The 22,977-nt window shown below is 43.9% G+C and overlaps 1 protein-coding gene across 2 annotated transcripts in view; it reads left to right on the top strand.

Moving 5' to 3' along the window:
- Positions 1-22,977, top strand: part of LOC100135988 (growth hormone receptor) — a 74,302-nt gene that overhangs the window by 9,989 nt on the left and 41,336 nt on the right. Inside the window, exons 2-3 of one of the 2 annotated variants that reach the window (XM_021622098.2) lie at positions 10,821-10,851; positions 21,915-22,033. In XM_021622098.2, coding sequence (XP_021477773.2) covers positions 21,937-22,033 — 97 coding nt within the window. In that variant the 5' untranslated portion in view covers positions 10,821-10,851; positions 21,915-21,936. The remainder of the gene's footprint in view (positions 1-10,820; positions 10,852-21,914; positions 22,034-22,977) is intronic. The other variant, XM_021622097.2, reaches the window with a different exon arrangement.

Raw genomic sequence — 22,977 nt, 5'->3', positions numbered from 1 at the left:
TCATATAAAGAACAACCAATAGTCAACACAGCAGGTTGTCCTACCCCATTGAAGCCTTTGTTCTATGTCCAGACATTTTCCCTCTTATGAATGAAGTTCTCAACAGATTATCATTGGGTTGTTATATGAATACATGGTAACAATAATGTCCTCCAGGATATAGGGACGTCATATCGTACAACTTGCGTCTCACTTTTCCATGGTCATAGAAGGGATCCAGCTTTGGTCAAATTAACTTCATATTTGACATTTCATAGCAAGTTAGTAGAATTTAAGTTAGGGGTAAGCTAAAGTGCAAAAAATGACTTTGACGTTAATTTGACAGAAGTTGGATCCCGTTTAGCCAGGACGCCTTTTTGGCCTAGGTTACATGGTTGCATTCAAGACAAGTTAGTTTTTATTGAACGATCACGGTGAAAACATTGCTTCCCCAAACTTAGAAACTCATGTGACACATGCTAAGACTGCAAGCTATCTAGCTAGCTAATTTTGGCTAACTTACTGTAGTGTTGTTGTTAGCACCTTGTTAGCATAACATCTAAATTCATCTCAGGTTTAGGTTCTAACGTGCAAAAAGGTTTATTCACTTTTTTGACCGTTCTTGAGTCTTAGCTCATTGGTGTCACCAACGGTGTTTTATGATTGAGGGGAATCTGTAAACATTGTTTTCCTGTTGTCTTTCCTGCCTTGTTAGAGCAGCCAAATGATCTACAGAAAATGCCCGTGGTGATGAATCAACTAGTTTTAGGCACTGCAGTTTGGGTTAGCCTGTCGGCTGTTGTTAACGGAATAATTCATGTGGTCGTCTTTCAACATGGCCCCCAGGAGGCGTCGTACGTTAACTGCAAGCCTTGGATAGTTTCCCTGACAACAATAAACATTGCTGATAGATGTGCTGATGTATTTTTTTCTGCCGTTTTTATGGTATGGCAGCTAGATGTGTTTTCTTTCTACTATACTGAACAAAAATATAAACGCAACATTTATAAACGCAGGTTACACGTGGTCTACGGTTGTGAGGCTGGTTGGACGTACTGACAAATTCTCTAAAATGAGGTTGGAGGTGGTTTATGGTAGAGAAATTAACATTGAATTCTCTGGCAACAGCTCTTGTGAACATTCCTGCAGTCAGCATGTCAAATGCACGCTCCCTCAAAACTTGAGACATCTGTGGCATGGTGTACATTTTAGTGTTGCCTTTTATTGTCGCCAGCACAAGGTGCACCTGTGTAATGATCATGCTGTTTAGGTGGATGGATTATCTTGACAGGCTAAAATGCTCACAAACTGGGATGTAAACAAATTTGAGAGAAATAAGCTTTTTGTGCATGTGGTTCATTTTCGGGGATATTTTATTTCAGCTCATGAAACATGGGTCCAACACTTTACATATTGCGTTTTATATTTTTGTTCAGTGTAAATGTCTTGGTAAGTCCCGGTATTTAACAAACTTTAAAGTACTTTTTTAGGAGAAGGTTGGTCTGTGCACAGGTAGGCAGGCTGCACGCAGCAGCTCAAGATGATTTGATTGACAGTTCTGGTCGCCTAGTGATGGAACTTCAGAAGCGGCATTCCTTTACAGACAAGTAAAATGTTTCGTATCTCCAGAGAAGGTTTCTTGTTGGTGTTTAAAAAATACGTAGTGTAGCCTACCCTAACAGACAAGCAAACATGTCGTAGCCGAGATGCTTTCAAGGGGCCACATTTCATTGTCTGAAAAAGGTCATCGATACAAGTAGCCTACTGTAATTTTAATATTGATACAAAAAAAGAAAACCACTCGCTCAGCAATAAAGAGTAAGTACCCTGTGCTTGCAAGACTGGCCCGAAGATACCTCTGTATCCCAGCAACATCAGTAACCCGGTGAAGGGGGAGAATCAAGAATTCCGCAGTGACCTGTTGCCACTAAAAAAGCAACCAGTGGAGCGCAAACAACATTGTAAATACAACCCATATATATCTGTTTATTTATTTCTCCTTGCCATTCATACTACAACTATTCGCACATGGTTACAACACTGTACATCGCTAATAATATAACATTTGAGATGTCTTTATCCTTTTGAAACCTTTGTGTGTGTGTGTGTGTAGTGTTTACTGTTAATTTCTGATTGCTTATTTCACTTTTGTTTTTCACTTGCTTTGGCAATGTAAACGTATTTTCCCATGCCAATAAAGAGAGAGAGAGATTTGAAATGTCTTATTATTTTGGAACTTCTGTGTGTGTAATGTTTACTGTTCATTTTTATTGTTTATTGTCTACTTCACTTGCCTTGGCAATGTTAACATGTGTTTCCCATGCCAATAAAAGCCCCTTAAATTGATTTGAGAGGAGGGTCAGGCCGGCCAGCACGAGGAAGGGAGGGAGGGAGAGGAGGGGCAGGCAGGACAGCCTGAGGGAGGGAGGGAGGAAGAGGAGGGGCAGGCAGGACAGCCTGAGGGAGGGAGGGAGGGAGAGGCGGGGCAGGCAGGACAGCCTGAGGGAGGGAGGGAGAGGAGGGGCAGGCCGGCCAGCGGGAGGGAGAGGAGAGGCAGGCAGGACAGCCTGAGGGAGGAAGGGAGAGGAGGGGCAGGCAGGACAGCCTGAGGGAGGGAGGGAGGAAGAGGAGGGGCAGGCAGGACAGCCTGAGGGAGGGAGGGAGGAAGAGGAGGGGCAGGCAGGACAGCCTGAGGGAGGGAGGGAGGAAGAGGAGGGGCAGGCAGGACAGCCTGAGGGAGGGAGGGAGGAAGAGGAGGGGCAGGCAGGACAGCCTGAGGGAGGGAGGGAGGGAGAGGAGGGGCAGGCAGGACAGCCTGAGGGAGGGAGGGAGGGAGAGGAGGGGCAGGCAGGACAGCCTGAGGGAGGGAGGGAGAGGAGGGGCAGGCCGGCCAGCGGGAGGGAGAGGAGAGGCAGGCAGGACAGCCTGAGGGAGGAAGGGAGAGGAGGGGCAGGCAGGACAGCCTGAGGGAGGGAGGGAGAGGAGGGGCAGGCAGGACCATGCGCCAATGTCTTGGTAATATGCATCTTGCAATGTCTTGTTTTGCATGCCTCTTCCTCTCTGGTTTTATTTAAATTACACAACTTTCCCCAGGCCTTTATAGCCTATCGTCTAGAAAATGTTAAGGATCCCAACTTTCTTTAAACGTTCACACCCCTAGACTGAAGAGAACATTCCTGCCTATGTGGTTCACACACACACACACACATACACACACACACACACACACACACACACCAATGTGTTCTAACCATTGCCACATCTGTAGGACATGCACACTCATGTTGTAGGCGGTGTGGTGTTTGCTCAAGTTTTTAACTTACTGATGAAAAATAACTATTTGCAAACTTTTGCAATTGGTGGGGGCAATGGCGAACCTTATACTTTGCATCTTGGTTCAATAGCTTCTAGATTGACTGTCAGAATTTTAGCCGCATCACAATCCGAAGAGGCTCCAAGCCTATTGGCCAAACCTTTTTTGGTTTCTACATGGTTCCATATGTTTTATTTCATAGTTTTGATGTCTCACTATTATTCTACAATGTAGAAAATAATAAAATAAAGAAAATCCCTGGAATGAGTAGGTGTGTCAACTTGTGACTGGTACTGTGCGTACGTACATAGGAAGTTGAAGGAAGTGGACCAAGGTGCAGCGTTTTGAGCGTACATTTTCTTTTATTATAAAAAATAAATAAAAATGTGAAGCTACAGGCTATGTGCCATAAACTAAAGTCAACCTCCCACAAAGACAGGTGGGAAAAGGGCTACCTAAGTGTGGTTCTCAATCCGAGACAACGATAGACAGCTGTCCCTGATTGAGAACCCTACCTGGCCAAAACATAGAAATACAAATAATAGAACATAGAATACCCACCCCAAATCACACCCTGACCAAACCAAATAGAGACATAAAAAGGATCTCTAAGGTCAGGGCGTGACAACATACATGCATGCATACATACACACACAGTGTTTCCTGTGTGTGTGTGTGTGTGTGTGTGTGTATATAATATATATATACGTATACACACACACACCCACACACACGGGAAACAGTATGTGTGTTTTATATATATATATATATATATATATATATATACTACCATTCAAAAAACACTAATGTACTTGTCCTCTTGCTCAGTTGTTTACCAGGGCCTCTCACTCTTTCTATTCTGGTTAGAGCCAGAATGTGCTGTTCTGTGAAGGGAGTAGTACTCTGCGTTGTACGAGATCTTCTTGACAATTTCTCACATGGAATAGCTTTCATTTCTCAGAAGAAGAATAGACTGAAGAGTTTCCATTTTGAGCCTGTAATCAAAAAGTTATAGCACCGCTTCAATCTAGAACCAAGGGCTTCATTTGGCAACGTGAAGAAAAAAATGCTGTATTACTTTCATTTCAAAAGCTCTCTCTTTATGATGTCTTGAAGTTGGTGGTGAGAATTTATGCCGGTTGGATGCAGATTATAGGTAGCACACAAATTTAGGTGAGAATGAGATCACCCTCATACACTCTTGGAGCGATGTCTCCATGTTGTGATGATTGAGTGGACTCTTGACCCTTGATGATGTGTCAACATCATTCTACAGAGGAAGAACCAGCAGGCCGCACGCACGCACACACACACGCACGCACGCACGCACGCACACACACTACACTACACTACACTACACTACACTACACTACACTAAGATAGGAGAGACGAGCTGGAGAGCCAAGTGATCCATGTCAGGCTCTCAAAGAAACCTTGCACTCGCACGCAAACACACGCACACTGTTCAGCGCATCCCTCTCAGTATTTTCCTCGGTGGCTCAATAAGAGGGTTCAAGTGAACTGAGAGAGAGAGGGGGGGGGGGGGGGTGAGAGAGGAGAGGGGGTAGGGGTGGCGAGAGATGAGAGGGGGGTGAGAGAGGAAGAAGGAGAGAGAGGAGGAACGAGAGGAGGAGGAGAGAGGGGGGAACGAGAGAGGAGGAAGAGGGGTGTGAGAGAGGAGGAAGAGGGGTGTGAGAGAGGAGGAAGGGGGGGGTGAGGGAGGAGGAGAGGGGGGAGCGTGAGGAGAGGAGGGGAGCTCGGGGGAGAAGGGGGAGGGCGCGAGAGAAGGGGGAGGGCGCGAGAGAAGGGGGAGGGCGCGAGAGAAGGGGGAGGGCGTGAGGAGAGGGGGAGGGCGCTCGCGAAGGGGGAGAGGGCGCGAGCAAAGAGGGGGAGGGAGAGAGTGGGGGGTGGGAGAGAACAAGATGGGGCGAGGAGAGAACGAGAGCGAGGGGGTAGAGGCGAAAACGAGAGTGAACGGGTAGAGGAGAAAACGAGAGCGAGAGGGGAGAACGAGAGGGGGGGAGAACGAGAGAAATGAGGGGAGGGAGAGAACAAGCGGTGGGGGGAGGGAGAGAACAAGAGGTGGGGGGAGGGAGAGGACGAGAGAGGTGGGGTGGGAGAGAACGTGAGAGTGGGGGTGGGAGAGAACGAGAGAGGTGGGGACTAGAGGTGGGGAGGAGAGAAGGAGAGAGGTGGATAGGAGAGAACGAAAGAGGAGGGTGAGAGAGAACGAGAGATGGGGGGTGGGGGAGAACGAGAGAGGGGTGTGAGGGAAAACGAGAGAATGGGGGTGAGGGAGAACGAGAAAGGTGGGGGTTGAGGGAGAATGAGAGAGGGGGGTGAGAACGAGAGTGAGAGAGGCGGGGGTGAGTGAGAATGAGAGAGAGTGAGACAGGGGGTGAGGGAGAACGAGAGGGGGGTGAGGGAGATTGAGAGGGGGGTGAGCGAACAAGAGGGGGGGCAAGGAAGAACAAGAGAGAGAGGGGGGCAAGGGAGAACAAGGGAGAGAGGGGGGAAAGGGAGAACAAGAGAGAGAGGGGGGCAAGGGAGAACAAGAGAGAGAGGGGGGGCGAGGGAGAACAAGAGAGAGGGGGGGCGAGGGAGAACAAGAGAGAGGGGGGCAAGGGAGAACAAGAGAGAGGGGGCGAGGGAGAACGAGAGGGAGGTGGGAGAGAGCGAGGGGGAGTGCGAAAACGAGAGGGGGGGTGAGGGAGAACGAGAGAGGGGGGTGAGGGAGAACGAGAGAGAGGGGGATGAGGGAGAACAAGCGGGGGGAGAGAACGAGAGGGGGGGTGGGAGAGAACTATGGGGTGAGAGAACGAGAGAGTTGGCGAGGTGATAGGTGGCAAGTAGAACGAGAGTGGGGGGTGGGAGAGAACGAGAGAGGGGGGGTGGGAGAGAACGAGAGAGGGGGGGTGGGAGAGAATGAGAGAGAAGGGGTGGGAGAGAATGAGAGAGAAGGGGTGGGAGAGAATGAGAGAGAGGTGGGGTGGAAGAGAACGAGAGAGAGGGGGGGTGGGAGATAACATGAGAGAGGGGGACGAGAGGTGGGGAGGAGAGAACGAGAGAGGTGGCGTGGAGAGAGGTGGAGAGGAGAGAACAAGAGGGGGGAAGAAGAATGAGAGAGAGAGAGGGAGGAGAGAGAACGAGAGAGAGGGAGGAGAGAGAACGAGAGAACGAGAGAGAGGTAGGGACGAGAGAGTTTTGGAGGAGAGAACTAGAGAGAGGGGTGAGGGAGAACGAGAGAGAGAGAGGTTGGGGTGAGTGAGAACGAGAGAGGGGGGGTGAGAGAAAACGAGAGAAGGGGGGAGTGGAGGAGAGGGAACGAGATAGGAATTAGATCGAGGCTAGTCTGATGAGTGTTAGCTGCCGAACCCTGTTACCCCAGGTAAGAATAACAACACTTCAATGAGGGCCTCCATAGAACAAGAACCTGAGCAGGACAGAACAAAGATAGACAGGAGATTAGAGAGGCCTCAGATCCATAGACTTTACAACCCTCTAATTCTACACGTTCTGCTCACAACACTAAAGACATTGCAACAAAGGCAAAACATGAAAACAATTCTCCACTTAGACTAACTGACTGGATGAAAGCCCCAATCAATAAATGGAAAGAACTTCCATTGGGATTTCAGTTCAGGTAGGGCCTTTAAGCAATTCTACCTTTCGGCCTGATTTGATGTTGGCTAACCATCCATACCCCTTTGCCTATGTTATGGACAACAAAGTATGATGCTGTTTGGTTGATTTGATTATGGTGTTAATAAAGTTATAGATTTAGATCCTAATAGGTTGTACATTATGACACCATTGCCTCCTAGGTGACTATAAGTAACTTTGTTGAATGATTGCTGCGCAGTACAATACCGAGGCTACCCAAAGCATTTAGTCAGGAAGGTGTAGTCATGTATCTCTGGCAGGAGTTTGGTTGGTTCTTAGTGAGAGTTAGGGGTTGATCCTCAGAACAGTAGCAGTGTGTTTTAGATGGATTCAGAGTGTGCCTGCAGTCCCGTAGGTTCTCCTATGGGGACTAGAGGTCGACCGATTATGATTTTTCAACGCCGATACCAATTATTGGAGGACCAAAAAAGCCGATACCGATTAATCAGCCGATTTTTTTACATTTTTAAATTTGTAATAATGACAATTACAACAATACTGAATGAACACTTATTTTAACTTAATATAATACATCAAAAAAATCTATTTAGCCTCAAATAAATAATGAAACATGTTCAATTTGGTTTAAATAATGCAAAAACAAAGTTTTGGAGAAGAATGCAATATGTGCCATGTATATGTAAAAATGTGTGCCATGTAAAATATGTGCCTTGTAAAAAAGCTAACGTTTAAGTTCCTTGCTCAGAACATGAGAACATATGAAAGTTGGTGGTTCCTTTTAACATGAGACTTCAATATTCCAAGGTAAGAGGTTTTAGGTTGTAGTTAATATAGTATTTATAGGACTATTTCTCTCTATACCATTTGTATTTCATATACCTTTGACTATTGGATGTTCTTATAGGCACTATAGTATTGCCAGTGTAACAGTATAGCTTCCGTCCTTCTCCTCGCCCCTCGAACCAGGAACACATCGACAACAGCCACACTCTAAGAAGTGTTACCCATCGCTCCACAAAAGCCACGGCCCTTGGAGCGCAAGGGGAATAACTACTCCAAATCTAAAAGCGAGTGACGTTTGAAACAGTATTAGCGCACACCCAGCTAACTAGCTAGCCATTTCACATTGGTTACACCAGCCATTAGGCTGATAGGCTTGAAGTCATAAACAGCGCTGTGCTTGTGAAGAGCTGCTGGCAAAATGCACTAAAGTGCTGTTTGAATGAATGATTACGAGCCTGCTGCTGCTCAGTCAGACTGCTAAATCAAATCAGACTTAATTATAACATAATAACATTATGTATGGCCGAATCCGGAAACTGTCACCTCGAAAACAAGACGTTTATTATTTCAGTGAAATACGGAACCGTTCGGTATTTTATCTAACGGGTGGCATCCCTAAGTCTAAATATTCTTGTTACATTGCACAACCTTCAATGTTATGTCATAATTACGTACAATTCTGGCAAATTAGTTCGCAATGAGCCAGGCGGCCCAAACTGCTGCATATACCCTGACTCTGCGTGCAATGAACGCAAGAGAAATGACACAATTTCACCTGGTTAATATTGCCTGCTAAACTGGATTAGTAGTTATGACTAGTAATTATGATTGATTGCTTTTTTATCAGATAAGTTTAATGCTAGCTAGCAATTTACCTTGGCTTCTACTGCATTCGCCTAACAGGCAGGCTCCTCGTGGAGTGGTTAGAGCGTTGGGCGGTTGCAAGATTGGATCCCCTGAGCTGACAAGGTGAAAATCTGTCGTTCTGCCTCTAAACAAGGCAGTTAACCCACCGTTCCTAGTCCGTCATTGAAAATAAGAATGTGTTCTTAACGGACTTGCCTAGTTAAATAAAGGTATTAAAAAAATAAAAAATAGGAAATCGGCGCCCCAAAATACCGATTTCCGATTGTTATGAAAACTTGAAATCGGCCCTAATCAATCGGCCATTCTGATTAATCGGTCGACCTCTAATGGGGACAGACTTTTTTTCTAAAAGCGCGGAGCAGAAACTCAAAGATTATGGAGTAGAGTAAGCTGTCTGGTCTTGTTTGGTAGAGAATTGAGCGAGAGGTTAAACAGCAGAATCTAGAGGAAAGGGAAAGAAGTGAAGATTGATGGTCAATTAGAATGAGGCCACATGCTGGAGTAGGGGGGTTGGAGCGAGAGAGGGAGGGAGAATTTTCAGCACATTAATGTTTCCTATAAAAGAAGCAGTGATGCAGTCAGTCTCTCCTCAAATCTTAGCCAAGAGACTGGCATGTATAGTATTTATATTATCCTTCTGATTACAATGAAGAGCAAGACGTGCCGCTGAAGTTGAAGTTGAAGTCGGAAGTTTACATACACTTAGGTTGGAGTCATTAAAACTTGTTTTTCAACCACTCCACGAACCACTCCACGAATTCTACTGTGTGCATGACTCAAGTCATTTTTCCAACAATTGTTTACAGACAGATTATTTCATTTATAATTCACTGTATCACAATTCCAGTGGGTCAGAAGTTTACATACACTAAGTTGACTGTGCCTTTAAAATAGCTTGGAAAATTCCAGAAAATGATGTCATGGCTTTAGAAGCTTCTGATAGGCTAATTGACATCATTTGAGTCAATTGGAGGTGTATCTGTGGATGTATTTCAAGGCCTACCTTCAAACTCAGTACCTCTTTGCTTGACATCATGGGAAAATCAAAATAAACCAGCTAAGATCTCAGAAAAAAATTGTAGACCTCCACGTCTGGTTCATCCTTGGGAGCAGTTTCCAAATGCCTGAAGGTACCACGTTCATCTGTACAAAGAATAGTACGCAAGTATAAACACCATGGGACCACGCAGCCGTCATTGTTGAACGTACTTTGGTGCGAAAAGTGCAAATCCCAGAACAACAGCAAAGGACCTTGTGAAGATGCTGGAGGAAACAGGTACAAAAGTATCTATATCCACAGTAAAAACGAGTCCTATATCGACATAACCTGAAAGGCCACTCAGCAAGGAAGAAGCCACTGCTCCAAAACCGCCATAAAAAAGCCAGAATACGGTTTGCAACTGCACATGGGGACAAAGATCGTACTTTTTGGAGAAATGTCCTCTGGTCTGATGAAACAAAAACATAATTGTTTGGCCATAATGACCGTCGTTATGTTTGGAGGAAAAAGAGGGAGGCTTGCAAGCCGAAGAACACCATCCCAACCGTGACGCACGGGAGTGGCAGCATCATGTTGTGGGGGTGCATTGCTGCAGGAGGGACTGGTGCACTTCACAAAATAGATGGCATCATTGGTGATGAAAATTATGTGGCTATATTAAAGCAACATCTAAGACATCAGTCAGGAAGTTAAAGCTTGGTCGCAAATGGGTCTTCCAAATGGACAATGACCCCAAGCATACTTCCAAAGTTGTGGCAAAATGGCTTAAGGACAACAAAGTCAAGGTATTGGAGTTGCCGTCGCAATGCCCTGACCTCCATCCTATAGACATTTTGTGGGCAGAACTGAAAAAGTGTGTGTGAGCAAGGAGGCCTACAAACCTGACTCTGTTACACCAGCTCTGTCAGGAGTAATGGGCCAAAATTCACCCAATTTATTGTGGGAAGCTTGTGGAAGGCTACCCGGAATGTTTGACCCAAGTAAAAAAAATTCAAGGCAATACTCCCAAATACTAATTGAGTGTATGTAAACTTCTGACCCACTGGGAATGTGATGAAAGAAATAAAAGCTGAAATAATTATCTAAAGCTACTATCATTCTGACATTTCACATTCTTAAAATAAGTGGTGATCCTAACTGACCTAAGACAGGGAATTTATATTAGGATTAAATATCAGGAATTGTGGAAAACTGAGTTTAAATGTATTTGGCTAAGGTAAATTCTTGACTTCAACTGTATTTCTTTCTTTGCAGTGCTTGGCCACATGACTGTACAATAATCAAGGTGAGACAAAACTAGAGCCTGTAGGACTTGCTTTATGGAGTGTGGTGTCAAAAAATCAGAGCATCTCTTTGTTATGGACAGACCTCTCCCCATCTTTACAACCATTGAATCTATGTGTTGACCATGAAAGTTTACAGTCTAAGGTAACACCAAGTCATTTAGTCTCATCAACTTGTTCAACAGCCACACTATTCATTACAAGATTCAGCTTAGGTCTAGAGTTTAGGGAATGATTTGTACCAAATACAGCGCTCTTCATTTTAGAGATGTTCAGGAACAGTTACTGACTACAACTCTTAAGGGTTTCAGTGACTTCATTAGCTCTGGTTGCTGACACGTAAACTCAGCAAAAAAAGGGTCCTGTCTTTTAAAGATAATTCCTAAATATCCAAATAACTTCACAGATCTTCATTGTAAAGGGTTTAAAATAGAGTTCGACCGATTAATCGACATGGCCGATTAATTAGGGCCGATTTTAAGTTTTCATAACAATCGGTAATCTGCATTTTTGGACGCCGATTATGGCCGATTACATTGCACTCCATGAGGAGACTGCGTGGCAGGCTGACTACCTGTTATGCGAGCGCAGCAAGGAGCCAAGGTAAGTTGCTAGCTAGTATTAAACATATCTTATAAAAAACAATCAATCTTAACATAATTATAATGACCAGTGAAGAGCCCGGATCTCAATCCCATTGAGCACGTCTGGGACCTGTTGGATCGGAGGGTGAGGGCTAGGGCCATTCTCCCCAGAAATGTCTGGTTACTTGCAGGTGCCTTGGTGGAAGAGTGGGGTAACATCTCACAGAATGAACTGGCAAATCTGTGTAGTCCATGAGGAGGAAATGCACTGCAGTACTTAAAACAGCTGGTGGCCACACCAGATATGGTTACTTTTGATTTTGACCCCCCCTTTGTTCATTGTTCCATTTCTGTTAGTCACATGTCTTTGGAACTTGTTCAGTTTATGTCTGTTGTTGAATCTTGTTATGTTCATACAAATATTTACACATTAAGTTTGCTGAAAATAAACGCAGTTGACTGTGAGAGGACGTTTCTTTTTTTGCTGAGTTTATATGATTGAATCATCAACATACATGGACACACAGGCTTTGTTTAATGCCAGTGGCAGATCATTGGTAAAAATAGAAAAGAGTAGCGGGTCTAGAGAGCTGTCCTGCGGTACACCACACCCTATTAGTTTGACATTAGAGAGGCTTCCATTAAACAAAACCCTCTGAGTTATATTAGATGAAGGTTGAAAAGCCTTTCAAAAGTTTGGGGTCACTTAGAAATGTCCTTGTTTTTGAAAGAAAAGCTATTGTTTTTGTCAATTTTTAAAATAACATCAAATTGATCAGAAATACAGTGTAGACGTTGTTAATGTTGTAAATTACTTTTGTTGCTGGAAACGGCAGATTTTTTCCCCTCCAACAACAGGACAATGACAAATCACATCTCCAAACTATGCAATAACTATTTAGGGAAGAAGCAGTCAGCCTGTATTCTGTCTATAATGGAGTGGCCAGCACAGTCACCGGATCTCAACCCTATTGAGCTGTTGTGGGAGCATCTTGACAATATGGTACATAAGAAGTGCCCATCAAGCCAATCCAACTTGTGGGAGGTGCTTCAGGAAGCATGGGGTGAAATCTCTTCAGATGACCTCAACAAATTGACAATTAGAATGCCAAAGGTCTGCAAGGCTGCAAATGGAGGATTCTTTGACGAAAGCAAAATTTGAAGGACACTATTATTTCAATTAAAAATAATTATTTATAACCTTGTCAACGTCTTGACTATATTTCCTATTCATTTTTCAACTCATTTCATGTATGTTTTCATGGCAAACAAGGACATTTCTAAGTGACCCCAAACTTTTGAACGGTAGTGTGCATTATCTCAACAACAGGTCACGGGCAATAATACCAAAAGCTGCACTAAATCTAGCAGAACAGCTCCCACATTCTTCTTATTATCACTTTCTTTCAACCAATCATCAGTCATTTGTGTCAGTGCAGTTGAGTGCACTGTTGAGTGTACATGTTGAGTGCCCTTCCCAACAGTTTGCTAAGAGATGGCAACAAGCTGATAGGTCTGCTGTTAGAACCAGTAAAGGCTGCTTTACCACTCTTGGGTAGCGGAATGACTTTGGCTTCCCTCCAGGCCTGAGGACAAACACCTTCATCTAGACTCAGATTAAATATATGACATAGTCAGCTATCATCCTCAGTAGCTTTCCATCTAACTTGTCAATGCCAGGAGGTTTGTCATTAGTCATTGATAACATTAAATTCAACTCCCCCATAGTTAAAATTCAAACTTACAATGCTGTTCTTTCATTATTCGTTTTTTTTATGCATGCATACGATTGTTCGTTGTTGGCTTTTCCTGCCTAAGCTTGTCCACTGTGCCAATTAATTACTCATAAAAATAATTGGCAACATCATGGTTTTGTGATGAATAAGCCATCTGATTTGATGAAAGATGGAGTTGAATATGTCTTTCTGTCCATAATTTTATTTAAAGTACTTCCATCATTCTTTATATCGTTGATCTTGGCTTCATAATACAGTTTATTCTTCCTTTTTGTTGAGTTAAGTCACATCATTTCTCAATTTGCAGTAAGTCAGCCAGTCAGAGGTGCAGCCAGACTTATTAGCCAGTCCTTTAGCCCCATCTCTTTCATCCATACAGCTTTTCAATTCCTCATCAATCCATGGAACCGTAACAGTTCAAACAGTCAGTTTCTTAACACGTGCATGTTTATCAATAATTGGAAGAAGCAAATGCGTACATTCATAAAGTGCAGCATTTGTATGCTCCTTATTTATCACCTCAGACCAATAAATATTTTTATTTTTAACATTATCCAAATAAGAGTCACACAATATTTTGTATGATCTCTTATATACTATTTTAGGCCCAGCTTTTGGAACTCCACTATTTTGATCACTGCATCCAATGGGTATGGATACAGCTTTAGGACAAAGTTCTACAATATGAGTACAAATTTGATCAATACGTGTGGATGATCTTTTTCCTCTAGTATTTGTAAATTCCCTGATAGGTTGATTTAGTTCCCCGAATCAGGCCTTCCGAGTAGTGCAGTGGTCTAAGGCACATTGCAGTGCTAACTGTGCCACTAGTGATTCTGGTTCATGTCCAGGCTCTGTCGCAGCCGGCCACGCCCGGGAGACCCATGGGGAGGAACACAATTGGCCCAGCGTTGTCTGGGTAAGGGGAGGGTTTGGCCGGCAGGGATGTCCTTGTCCAATCTTGCTCTAGCGACTTCTGTGGCGGTTTGGCTGACACGGTCACCAGGTGTACAGTGTTTCCTCCGACACATTGGTGTGGCTGACTTCCGGTTTAAGCGGGCATTGTGTCAAGAAGCAGTATGGCTTGGTTGGTTTGTGTTTCGGAGGACACACAGCTCTCGACCTCCGAAGTCGGAAGTTTACATACACCTTAGCCAAATACATTTAAACTCAATTTTTCACAATTCCTGACATTTAATCCTAGTAAAAGTTCCCTGTTTTAGGTCAGTTAAGATCACCGCTTTATTTTAAGAATGTGAAATGTCAGAATAATAGTAGAGAGAATCGTTTATTTCAGCTTTTATTTCTTTCATCACATTCCCAGTGGGTCAGAAGTTTACATACACTCAATTAGTATTTGGGAGCATTGCCTTTAAATTGTCTAACTTGGTTCATACGTTTCAGGTAGCCTTCCACAAGCTTCCCACAATAAGTTGGGTGAATTTTGTCCCATTTACTCCTGACAGAGCTGGTGTAACTGAATCAGGTTTGTAGGCCTTCTTGCTCGCACACGCTTTTTCAGTTCTGCCCACAAATTTTCTATGGGATTGAGGTCAGGGCTTTGTGATGGCCACTCCAATACCTTGACTTTGTTGTCCTTAAGCCATTTTGCCACAACTTTAGAAGAATATTTGGGGTCATTGTCCATTTGGAAGACCCATTTGCAAACAAGCTTTAACTTCCTGACTGATGTCTTGATGTTACTTCAATATATCCACATCATTTTCCTTCCTCATGATGCCAACTATTTTGTGAAGTGCACCAGTCCCTCCTGCAGCAATGCAACCCCACGACATGATGCTGCCACCCCCATGCTTCACGGTTGGGATGGTGTTCTTCGGCTTGCAAGCCTCTCCCTTTTTTCTGCAAACATAACGATGGTCATTACGGCAAAACAATTGTGTTTTTGTTTCATCAGACCAGAGGACATTTCTCCAAAAAGTACGATCTTTGTCCCCATGTGCAGTTTATGGCAGTTTTGGAGCAGTGGCTTCTTCCTTGCTGAACGGACTTTCAGGTTATGTCGATATTGGACTCGTTTTACTGTGGATATAGATACTTTTGTACATGTTTCCTCAAGCATCTCCACAAGGTCCTTTGCTGTTGTTCTGGGATTTATTTGCATTTTTCGCACCCTTGTACGTTAATCTCTAGGAGACAGAACGCGTCTCCTTCCTGAGCGGTATGAAGGCTACGTGGTCCCATGGTGTTTATACTTGCGTACTACTGTCTGTAAACAATTGTTGGAAAAATTACTTGTGTCATGCACAAAGTAGATGTCCTAACTGACTTGCCAAAACTATAGTTTGTTAACGGGAAATTTGTGGAGTGGTTGAAGAACGAGTTTTAATGACTCCAACCTAAGTGTATGTAAACTTCCGACTTTATATATATGTATATATATATATATATATATATATATATATATATATATATATATATATATATATATATATATATATATATATATATATATATCAGTGTATGTATGTGTGTGTATATATATATAGATCTGTGTATATATATACTGTGTATATACTGTGTGTGTCATGCCCTGACCATAGAGAGCCTTTTTATTCTCTATTTTGGTTTGGTCGGGGTGTGACTAGGGTGGGTAATCTAGGTTGTTTATTTCTATGTTGGCCTGGTATGGTTCCCAATCAGATGCAGCTGTTTAGCGTTGTCTCTGATTGGGGATCATATTTAGGCAGCCATTTCCCCACTGTGTTTTGTGGGATCTTGTTTATGTTTAGTTGCCTGTGAGCACTCCATAGCTTCATGTGTTGTTTGCTCTCTATTGTTTTTTGTGCGTTTCACGAATTATAATATGTGGAACCCATATCACGCTGCGCTTTGGTACGAATGTATTTACGACGACCGTGACAGAAGATCCCACCACACCAGGAACAAGCAGCGTGCTCAGTAGGAGAAGGTATCCTGGGCTTGGGAGGAGATCAAGGACGAGAAGATATCCTGGACTTGGGAGGACACGAAAGCCTTCCTTGGAAGCAGACGCAAGGAGAGAAGGGAGGACAGCGACGACGACGGTGTTCGCGACCACAGAGAAAGCCCAAAAGACAGCCCCGATTTTGTTTTAGGGGGGAGCACACTCTCCTCCTTCCTTCAGGTTTCTTCTTATTTTGGACTTTATATGGCGGTTGGCAACTAACTTTAGGTGGATTACCACCACCGACTGGAGTGTGGACCTCAGTTAATCTTTCAATCACCCACCTGGGTATATGCTCCTAAAAACTGTTAGCAGTTGTTGTTATTCTTCAATAACACTGACCCCAAAGCAAATCAGGGGGAGAAAAATAGGTTTATTCAAAGAGAACATATCATAGTTGTTATGCTGAGAAGTAGATGGTAGATGTTCATTCTTCCCTGTCCTCAATGATTCTCCACAGAACAAAAGACATGATGTAATTTTTAACCACCTGTGGTTGACCAATTAGAATTTCTGGCAATAAAATTGGCCAATGGCCAAATAACAAGTATCCATAGTCAAGCTCAATGTATAGACTTTTCAGACCAATGAGATCTTGCCACATGTAGCTATGAGTTGTGGACTGAAATTCCTCCAATGTCTCTGAACCATTAATCCTTAAAAACAACTATTTCCATTGATTATAATTCCCTATTACAAAAAAAACACTTTCTATTGATCGTTAATTCCCTCTTGACCTTTAGTCCTCTGTGTTGTGTATTTATTCTTCGAGGAGATGGCACATGGGTATATGCTCCTAAAAACCAATGAGGATAGGGGAGAGGCCGTTCTTGCAGCGCATTGAGCGCCACAAATAGAATCCAGTACTATATTAGCGCCTGGCCACGCAGATGCTCGTAGACGCGCGTGTGCAGTGTGGGTGCAATGATTGAATAACATGTATGTGTACATTTATTTTGCAACACTCTCGCACGCGAGTGGTGTGGTCAGCATGTAAGAATACATATATTAAAATGGGCTATTTTCATCCCTTTCCTGGGTAACTCAGAGATAGACATAATATGGAAAAGAACAAACAATTCAGTTGATGTGTGTGCAGAGCGGGGGGGGTTGAAACTATAAACCCATAGGCTTGGCTGTCTCATCTCTTCCAGGATTTTCAGAGGGAGGGTGGACAATGAGTCTGTCATAGCAAATGTAAGCAATGTCCCCACGCGCTCTGGCTGCTTTCATGGCCGGGATAAGTTATTTTCTCTTCTGGCGCACAGCTTCAGGATAGTCCCGAAACAGCAACAGGGATCTAGACAGTTCAAAGACCGGGACAATCTGCGTTCCCAGCTACAAGAGCTAACTGCGTCGTGGGCTACTTTCAAACCCTCAAGAAAACCCAGCTGGCTTGATAGGCAGCTAACAGTGGTAGCTAGGCTAGCTGCTACACCAAGCAGCACATCAGACCCTTGTTCGGCAGGATCCCTGGACAGATGGCAGAGGTCCCAGCAACTGTGGCAAACCCTGTCGCGGGATCCAAACTCAGAAGGTAGCTAGCTAGTAGCCAAACTTTTTCACTAGAACACTTTTTCAGAGACTGCGAGGAGTGCATTCCCCGAGGTGTGTGAGGTGCGAGAAGAAGGAATAGAGGGTGATAAACGTAGATGGTGAGAAAGAGGGAGCACAACTAAGTGGAAGGAAAGAAGTAATTGATTTTGGACTGAACCATTTTCTATGGCCAAACAAGCATCCCTCTTGCCAGATTCCTTACTTTTGAATCCCTGCCTTGTATATCTTGGCCTCCTGGCCTGTAAACACACACGCAACAGATGGGCTTTGACTCTCAGGAAGTGGTTTGTTTATATTACAGATATGAGTGAGCTTCCATGCCCCGACGAATTGAGACTGTCCTGAGGGCAAAAGGGGGTGCAACTCAATATTAGGACCACACTGTTCCTAATGTTTTGTACACTCAGTGTTTATATAATTGAGCTCCTATGTTTCTCAATGGACAGATCATATGTAGGATAACATTTGACACTTTTCACAAATGCCATACAATACATAAAAACATTTCAAAACCAAATGTAGCATATATGTAACCCATTCTCAACCTACTTTGCCTTGAAGCTGATACTTCAGGTCTTCACAACAGTGTCTATTTCAGTCCAATAGGTTTGAATTTCTAGTCCTTCCTGTTCTGCCGGTCTCTGCATTGTTGTCATAGGTGGCTTTGTCATAAAACACATCTTGGCCAGGTCGTTTTTCTAACATAGCCAGGTCGTTTTTCTAACATGGCCAGGTCGTTTTTCTAACATAGCCAGGTCGTTATTCTAACATGGCCAGGTCGTTATTCTAACATGGCCAGGTCGTTATTCTAACATGGCCAGGTCGTTATTCTAACATGGCCAGGTCGTTTTTCTAACATGGCCAGGTCGTTTTTCTAACATGGCCAGGTCGTTATTCTAACATAGCCAGGTCGTTATTCTAACATGGCCAGGTCGTTATTCTAACATAGCCAGGTCGTTTTTCTAACATGGCCAGGTTGTTTTTCTAACATGGCCAGGTCGTTATTCTAACATAGCCAGGTCGTTATTCTAACATAGCCAGGTCGTTATTCTAACATGGCCAGGTCGTTTTTCTAACATGGCCAGGTTGTTTTTCTAACATGGCCAGGTCGTTATTCTAACATGGCCAGGTCGTTTTTCTAACATGGCCAGGTCATTATTCTAACATGGCCAGGTCGTTTTTCTAACATGGCCAGATCGTTTTTCTAACATAGCCAGGTCGTTATTCTAACATGGCCAGGTCGTTTTTCTAACATAGCCAGGTCGTTATTCTAACATGGCCAGGTCGTTATTCTAACATGGCCAGGTCGTTTTTCTAACATGGCCAGGTCGTTATTCTAACATGGCCAGGTCGTTATTCTAACATAGCCAGGTCGTTATTCTAACATGGCCAGGTCGTTATTCTAACATAGCCAGGTCGTTTTTCTAACATGGCCAGGTCGTTTTTCTAACATGGCCAGGTCGTTTTTCTAACATGGCCAGGTCGTTATTCTAACATAGCCAGGTCGTTATTCTAACATGGCCAGGTCGTTATTCTAACATAGCCAGGTCGTTTTTCTAACATGGCCAGGTTGTTTTTCTAACATGGCCAGGTCGTTATTCTAACATAGCCAGGTCGTTATTCTAACATAGCCAGGTCGTTATTCTAACATGGCCAGGTCGTTTTTCTAACATGGCCAGGTTGTTTTTCTAACATGGCCAGGTCGTTATTCTAACATGGCCAGGTCGTTTTTCTAACATGGCCAGGTCATTATTCTAACATGGCCAGGTCGTTTTTCTAACATGGCCAGATCGTTTTTCTAACATAGCCAGGTCGTTATTCTAACATGGCCAGGTCGTTTTTCTAACATAGCCAGGTCGTTATTCTAACATGGCCAGGTCGTTATTCTAACATGGCCAGGTCGTTTTTCTAACATGGCCAGGTCGTTATTCTAACATGGCCAGGTCGTTATTCTAACATAGCCAGGTCGTTATTCTAACATGGCCAGGTCGTTATTCTAACATAGCCAGGTCGTTTTTCTAACATGGCCAGGTCGTTTTTCTAACATGGCCAGGTCGTTATTCTAACATAGCCAGGTCGTTATTCTAACATGGCCAGGTCGTTATTCTAACATGGCCAGGTCGTTTTTCTAACATGGCCAGGTTGTTTTTCTAACATGGCCAGGTCGTTATTCTAACATGGCCAGGTCGTTTTTCTAACATGGCCAGGTCGTTATTCTAACATGGCCAGGTCGTTATTCTAACATAGCCAGGTCGTTATTCTAACATGGCCAGGTCATTATTCTAACATGGCCAGGTCGTTTTTCTAACATGGCCAGATCGTTTTTCTAACATAGCCAGGTCGTTATTCTAACATGGCCAGGTCGTTATTCTAACATAGCCAGGTCGTTATTCTAACATGGCCAGGTCGTTATTCTAACATAGCCAGGTTGTTTTTCTAACATGGCCAGGTTGTTTTTCTAACATGGCCAGGTCGTTATTCTAACATAGCCAGGTCGTTATTCTAACATAGCCAGGTCGTTATTCTAACATGGCCAGGTCGTTTTTCTAACATGGCCAGGTTGTTTTTCTAACATGGCCAGGTCGTTATTCTAACATGGCCAGGTCGTTTTTCTAACATGGCCAGGTCGTTATTCTAACATGGCCAGGTCGTTATTCTAACATAGCCAGGTCGTTATTCTAACATGGCCAGGTCATTATTCTAACATGGCCAGGTCGTTTTTCTAACATGGCCAGATCGTTTTTCTAACATAGCCAGGTCGTTATTCTAACATAGCCAGGTCGTTTTTCCTAACATGGCCAGGTTGTTATTCTAACATGGCCAGGTCGTTATTCTTACATGGCCAGGTCGTTTTTCTAACATAGCCAGGTCGTTATTCTAACATGGCCAGGTCGTTTTTCTAACATAGCCAAGTCGTTATTCTAACATGGCCAGGTCGTTATTGGATACTGTCATGAATACCCCACTTGGATAAATTGAGATTTTAGTATCGATAGGAATATTAGTCTCTAGTGTCTCCCCTAAGGCTTCCTGACCAGCCAGTCAGTCAGTCCCTTCTGGGTGGTAGCTTCGGACAAGGTTGTGGCAAGAAACACCTGTTATATCCGCTTATGGGTTACCAGAAGGTTCTGAAGACTTCTAGTTGACCCCAATCCAGTCAGATTTGGGAAGCAGTGCTCTAAATAGATGTTTGAGAGAGAGTGAGAGCGAGAGAGAGAGAGAGAGAGACAGGGAGACAGGGAGAGAGACGGAGACAGGGAGAGAGACGGAGAGAGACGGAGACAAAGGGAGAGAGACGGAGACAAAGGGAGAGAGACGGAGACAAAGGGAGAGAGACGGAGACAAAGGGAGAGAGACGGAGACAAAGGGAGAGAGACGGAGACAAAGGGAGAGAGACGGAGACAAAGGGAGAGAGACGGAGACAAAGGGAGAGAGACAGAGGTTGGCCTATATATAGGGTCTGGACTTGCCACATGTAGAATCTGTTCCCCTTGGTGAACCACAACAGTTTGTCAGTGTTGCTGTATCACTGCCACGCCGCCTTCATGAGAACTGCTATTTTAGTTTTAGGAGGATGGCACCGCATGGGACCACCTGGAACTGTAAAGGTTACAGTCAGCAACTACTGTAGTCATATCGAATGGATGTTTGCTAAGTCACTAAGGGTAGACCATTGAAGGTCAGCTTAATTATACATTGGAGTGCGTTTGAAATACAAAATGTATTGCATTTACATTTTATGCTTATATATATCCCAAGCTGGCAGCGTAAGAGAATGGAGCATAATGTTCCAGTCAATCACCAGACTGTCACCTCCGTAGATTTCTGTTGATGTCTCAATGACCTGGCTGACAGCCATACAATCAATGCATAAAGCCTTCGAGGGAACTATTTCATATGCACACAAGTTATACTGTGCCTCTTATATTATGCACGCACACACACTACGAACACATTGGGCAACATACAGTACCTTGTGCACAGTAGTGTGGAGCGTCTCTGTAGCTGCTTGGATGTTAATTATGTGCTGTCCGGGGTTAGGTTTCACATAGGCCAGCTGAAAATAAATGTCAGTCACAGTTTGTGCTTGCAGGGCAGATAAGGGTGGAGAGAGGAGGGGGGGCGGGTTGGGTGGTAGGGAAAGGAAGAGAGTGCAGGGTAAAGAAGATATTGGCTCTGTATTTCACACAGGGATGTCATTGGGTAACATCGCTGACAATTGTCTGTTTCTCTCTCTCCAGCAAAGGAAAGCTCCCCCCTGGCATGGCTGCTCCATCCTTCCTCCTCCTCTTCCCCCTGGGTTTGCTGTCTGCTGTGAGATCAGCCTCGCTGATGGACCCTGGCTCTATGACGTCATCAGGTAGACTGCTACACCCCATACCTTTTCACACACTCGTTTGTCTCGTCATGTGATTGTCAGCACTGTAGAGAGAGTGTGATGTGTTGAAATGTATGACACTCCTACTGTATCTGATTCCACCTACGGTAACTGACATTTATCTCTGACAACAATCATCTATCTTACAACACAATACTCATGTTTTTCTAAATCCGATCTATTGCTCTTTTTAGTATCAAATCTTTAGCATGTGAACCGATGCCCTTTCTTGTTTGATCCAATATTGCACAGTCCAGGGCATTTACACTTATCAAATCTTATATCAGACAACAGTTGCAGAGTCCTGTGTTTGCACACATGGGAAAAGGTTGTTGGTTGAGCAAACGGCAGCCTTTCCTTTTTCAGCCAGTCCGACTGCACCAGATCAATAGTGAAGGTAAATAGATTGAACTGGGCTGTGACAAAGTCCAGGGACAGGCAGACAGGATGGGTTACATGTTGACCTAACACAGCTCCCTCCATACAGCCAAGGAAAACATGCATTTTATATACTGCACGTTTATTAACCACTACTACAAAGGACAAATAATATGTAAAACGTAATAAGCTATAGATATCATGAGTAAAAAAATGGGGAAGGGAGCCCTAATTGTTTTGCTCCAGTAACCATGTAAATGGTGTCTCTCCTGAGTGGTGCAATCTAAGGGACCAAAATTCAGGAATGTCATATTCATGGCCATATTCTGTTGCCACATCATTTGTGAAACTATGCTCCGAGTCTCTGAGTTCAGAACATGGCGTTATAGAGAGAGATAGCTGGACCCGGAGTTGAGCGATGTCCTTGCAATGCACTGGCTGCTGCTCAAATGGACTCTGTCCATTGTAAGTGGGTTAAAGTGAACAGCTCTGGGCCAACCTCTATTGTAGAAACTGTTCCCTCACATGATGTTTGGTCAATCTGTATG

The sequence above is a fragment of the Oncorhynchus mykiss genome, chromosome 11, assembly GCF_013265735.2.
Source record: "Oncorhynchus mykiss isolate Arlee chromosome 11, USDA_OmykA_1.1, whole genome shotgun sequence".
Classification (NCBI taxonomy): Eukaryota; Metazoa; Chordata; class Actinopteri; order Salmoniformes; family Salmonidae; genus Oncorhynchus; species Oncorhynchus mykiss.
This window is presented reverse-complemented; position numbering and strand designations above follow the sequence as displayed.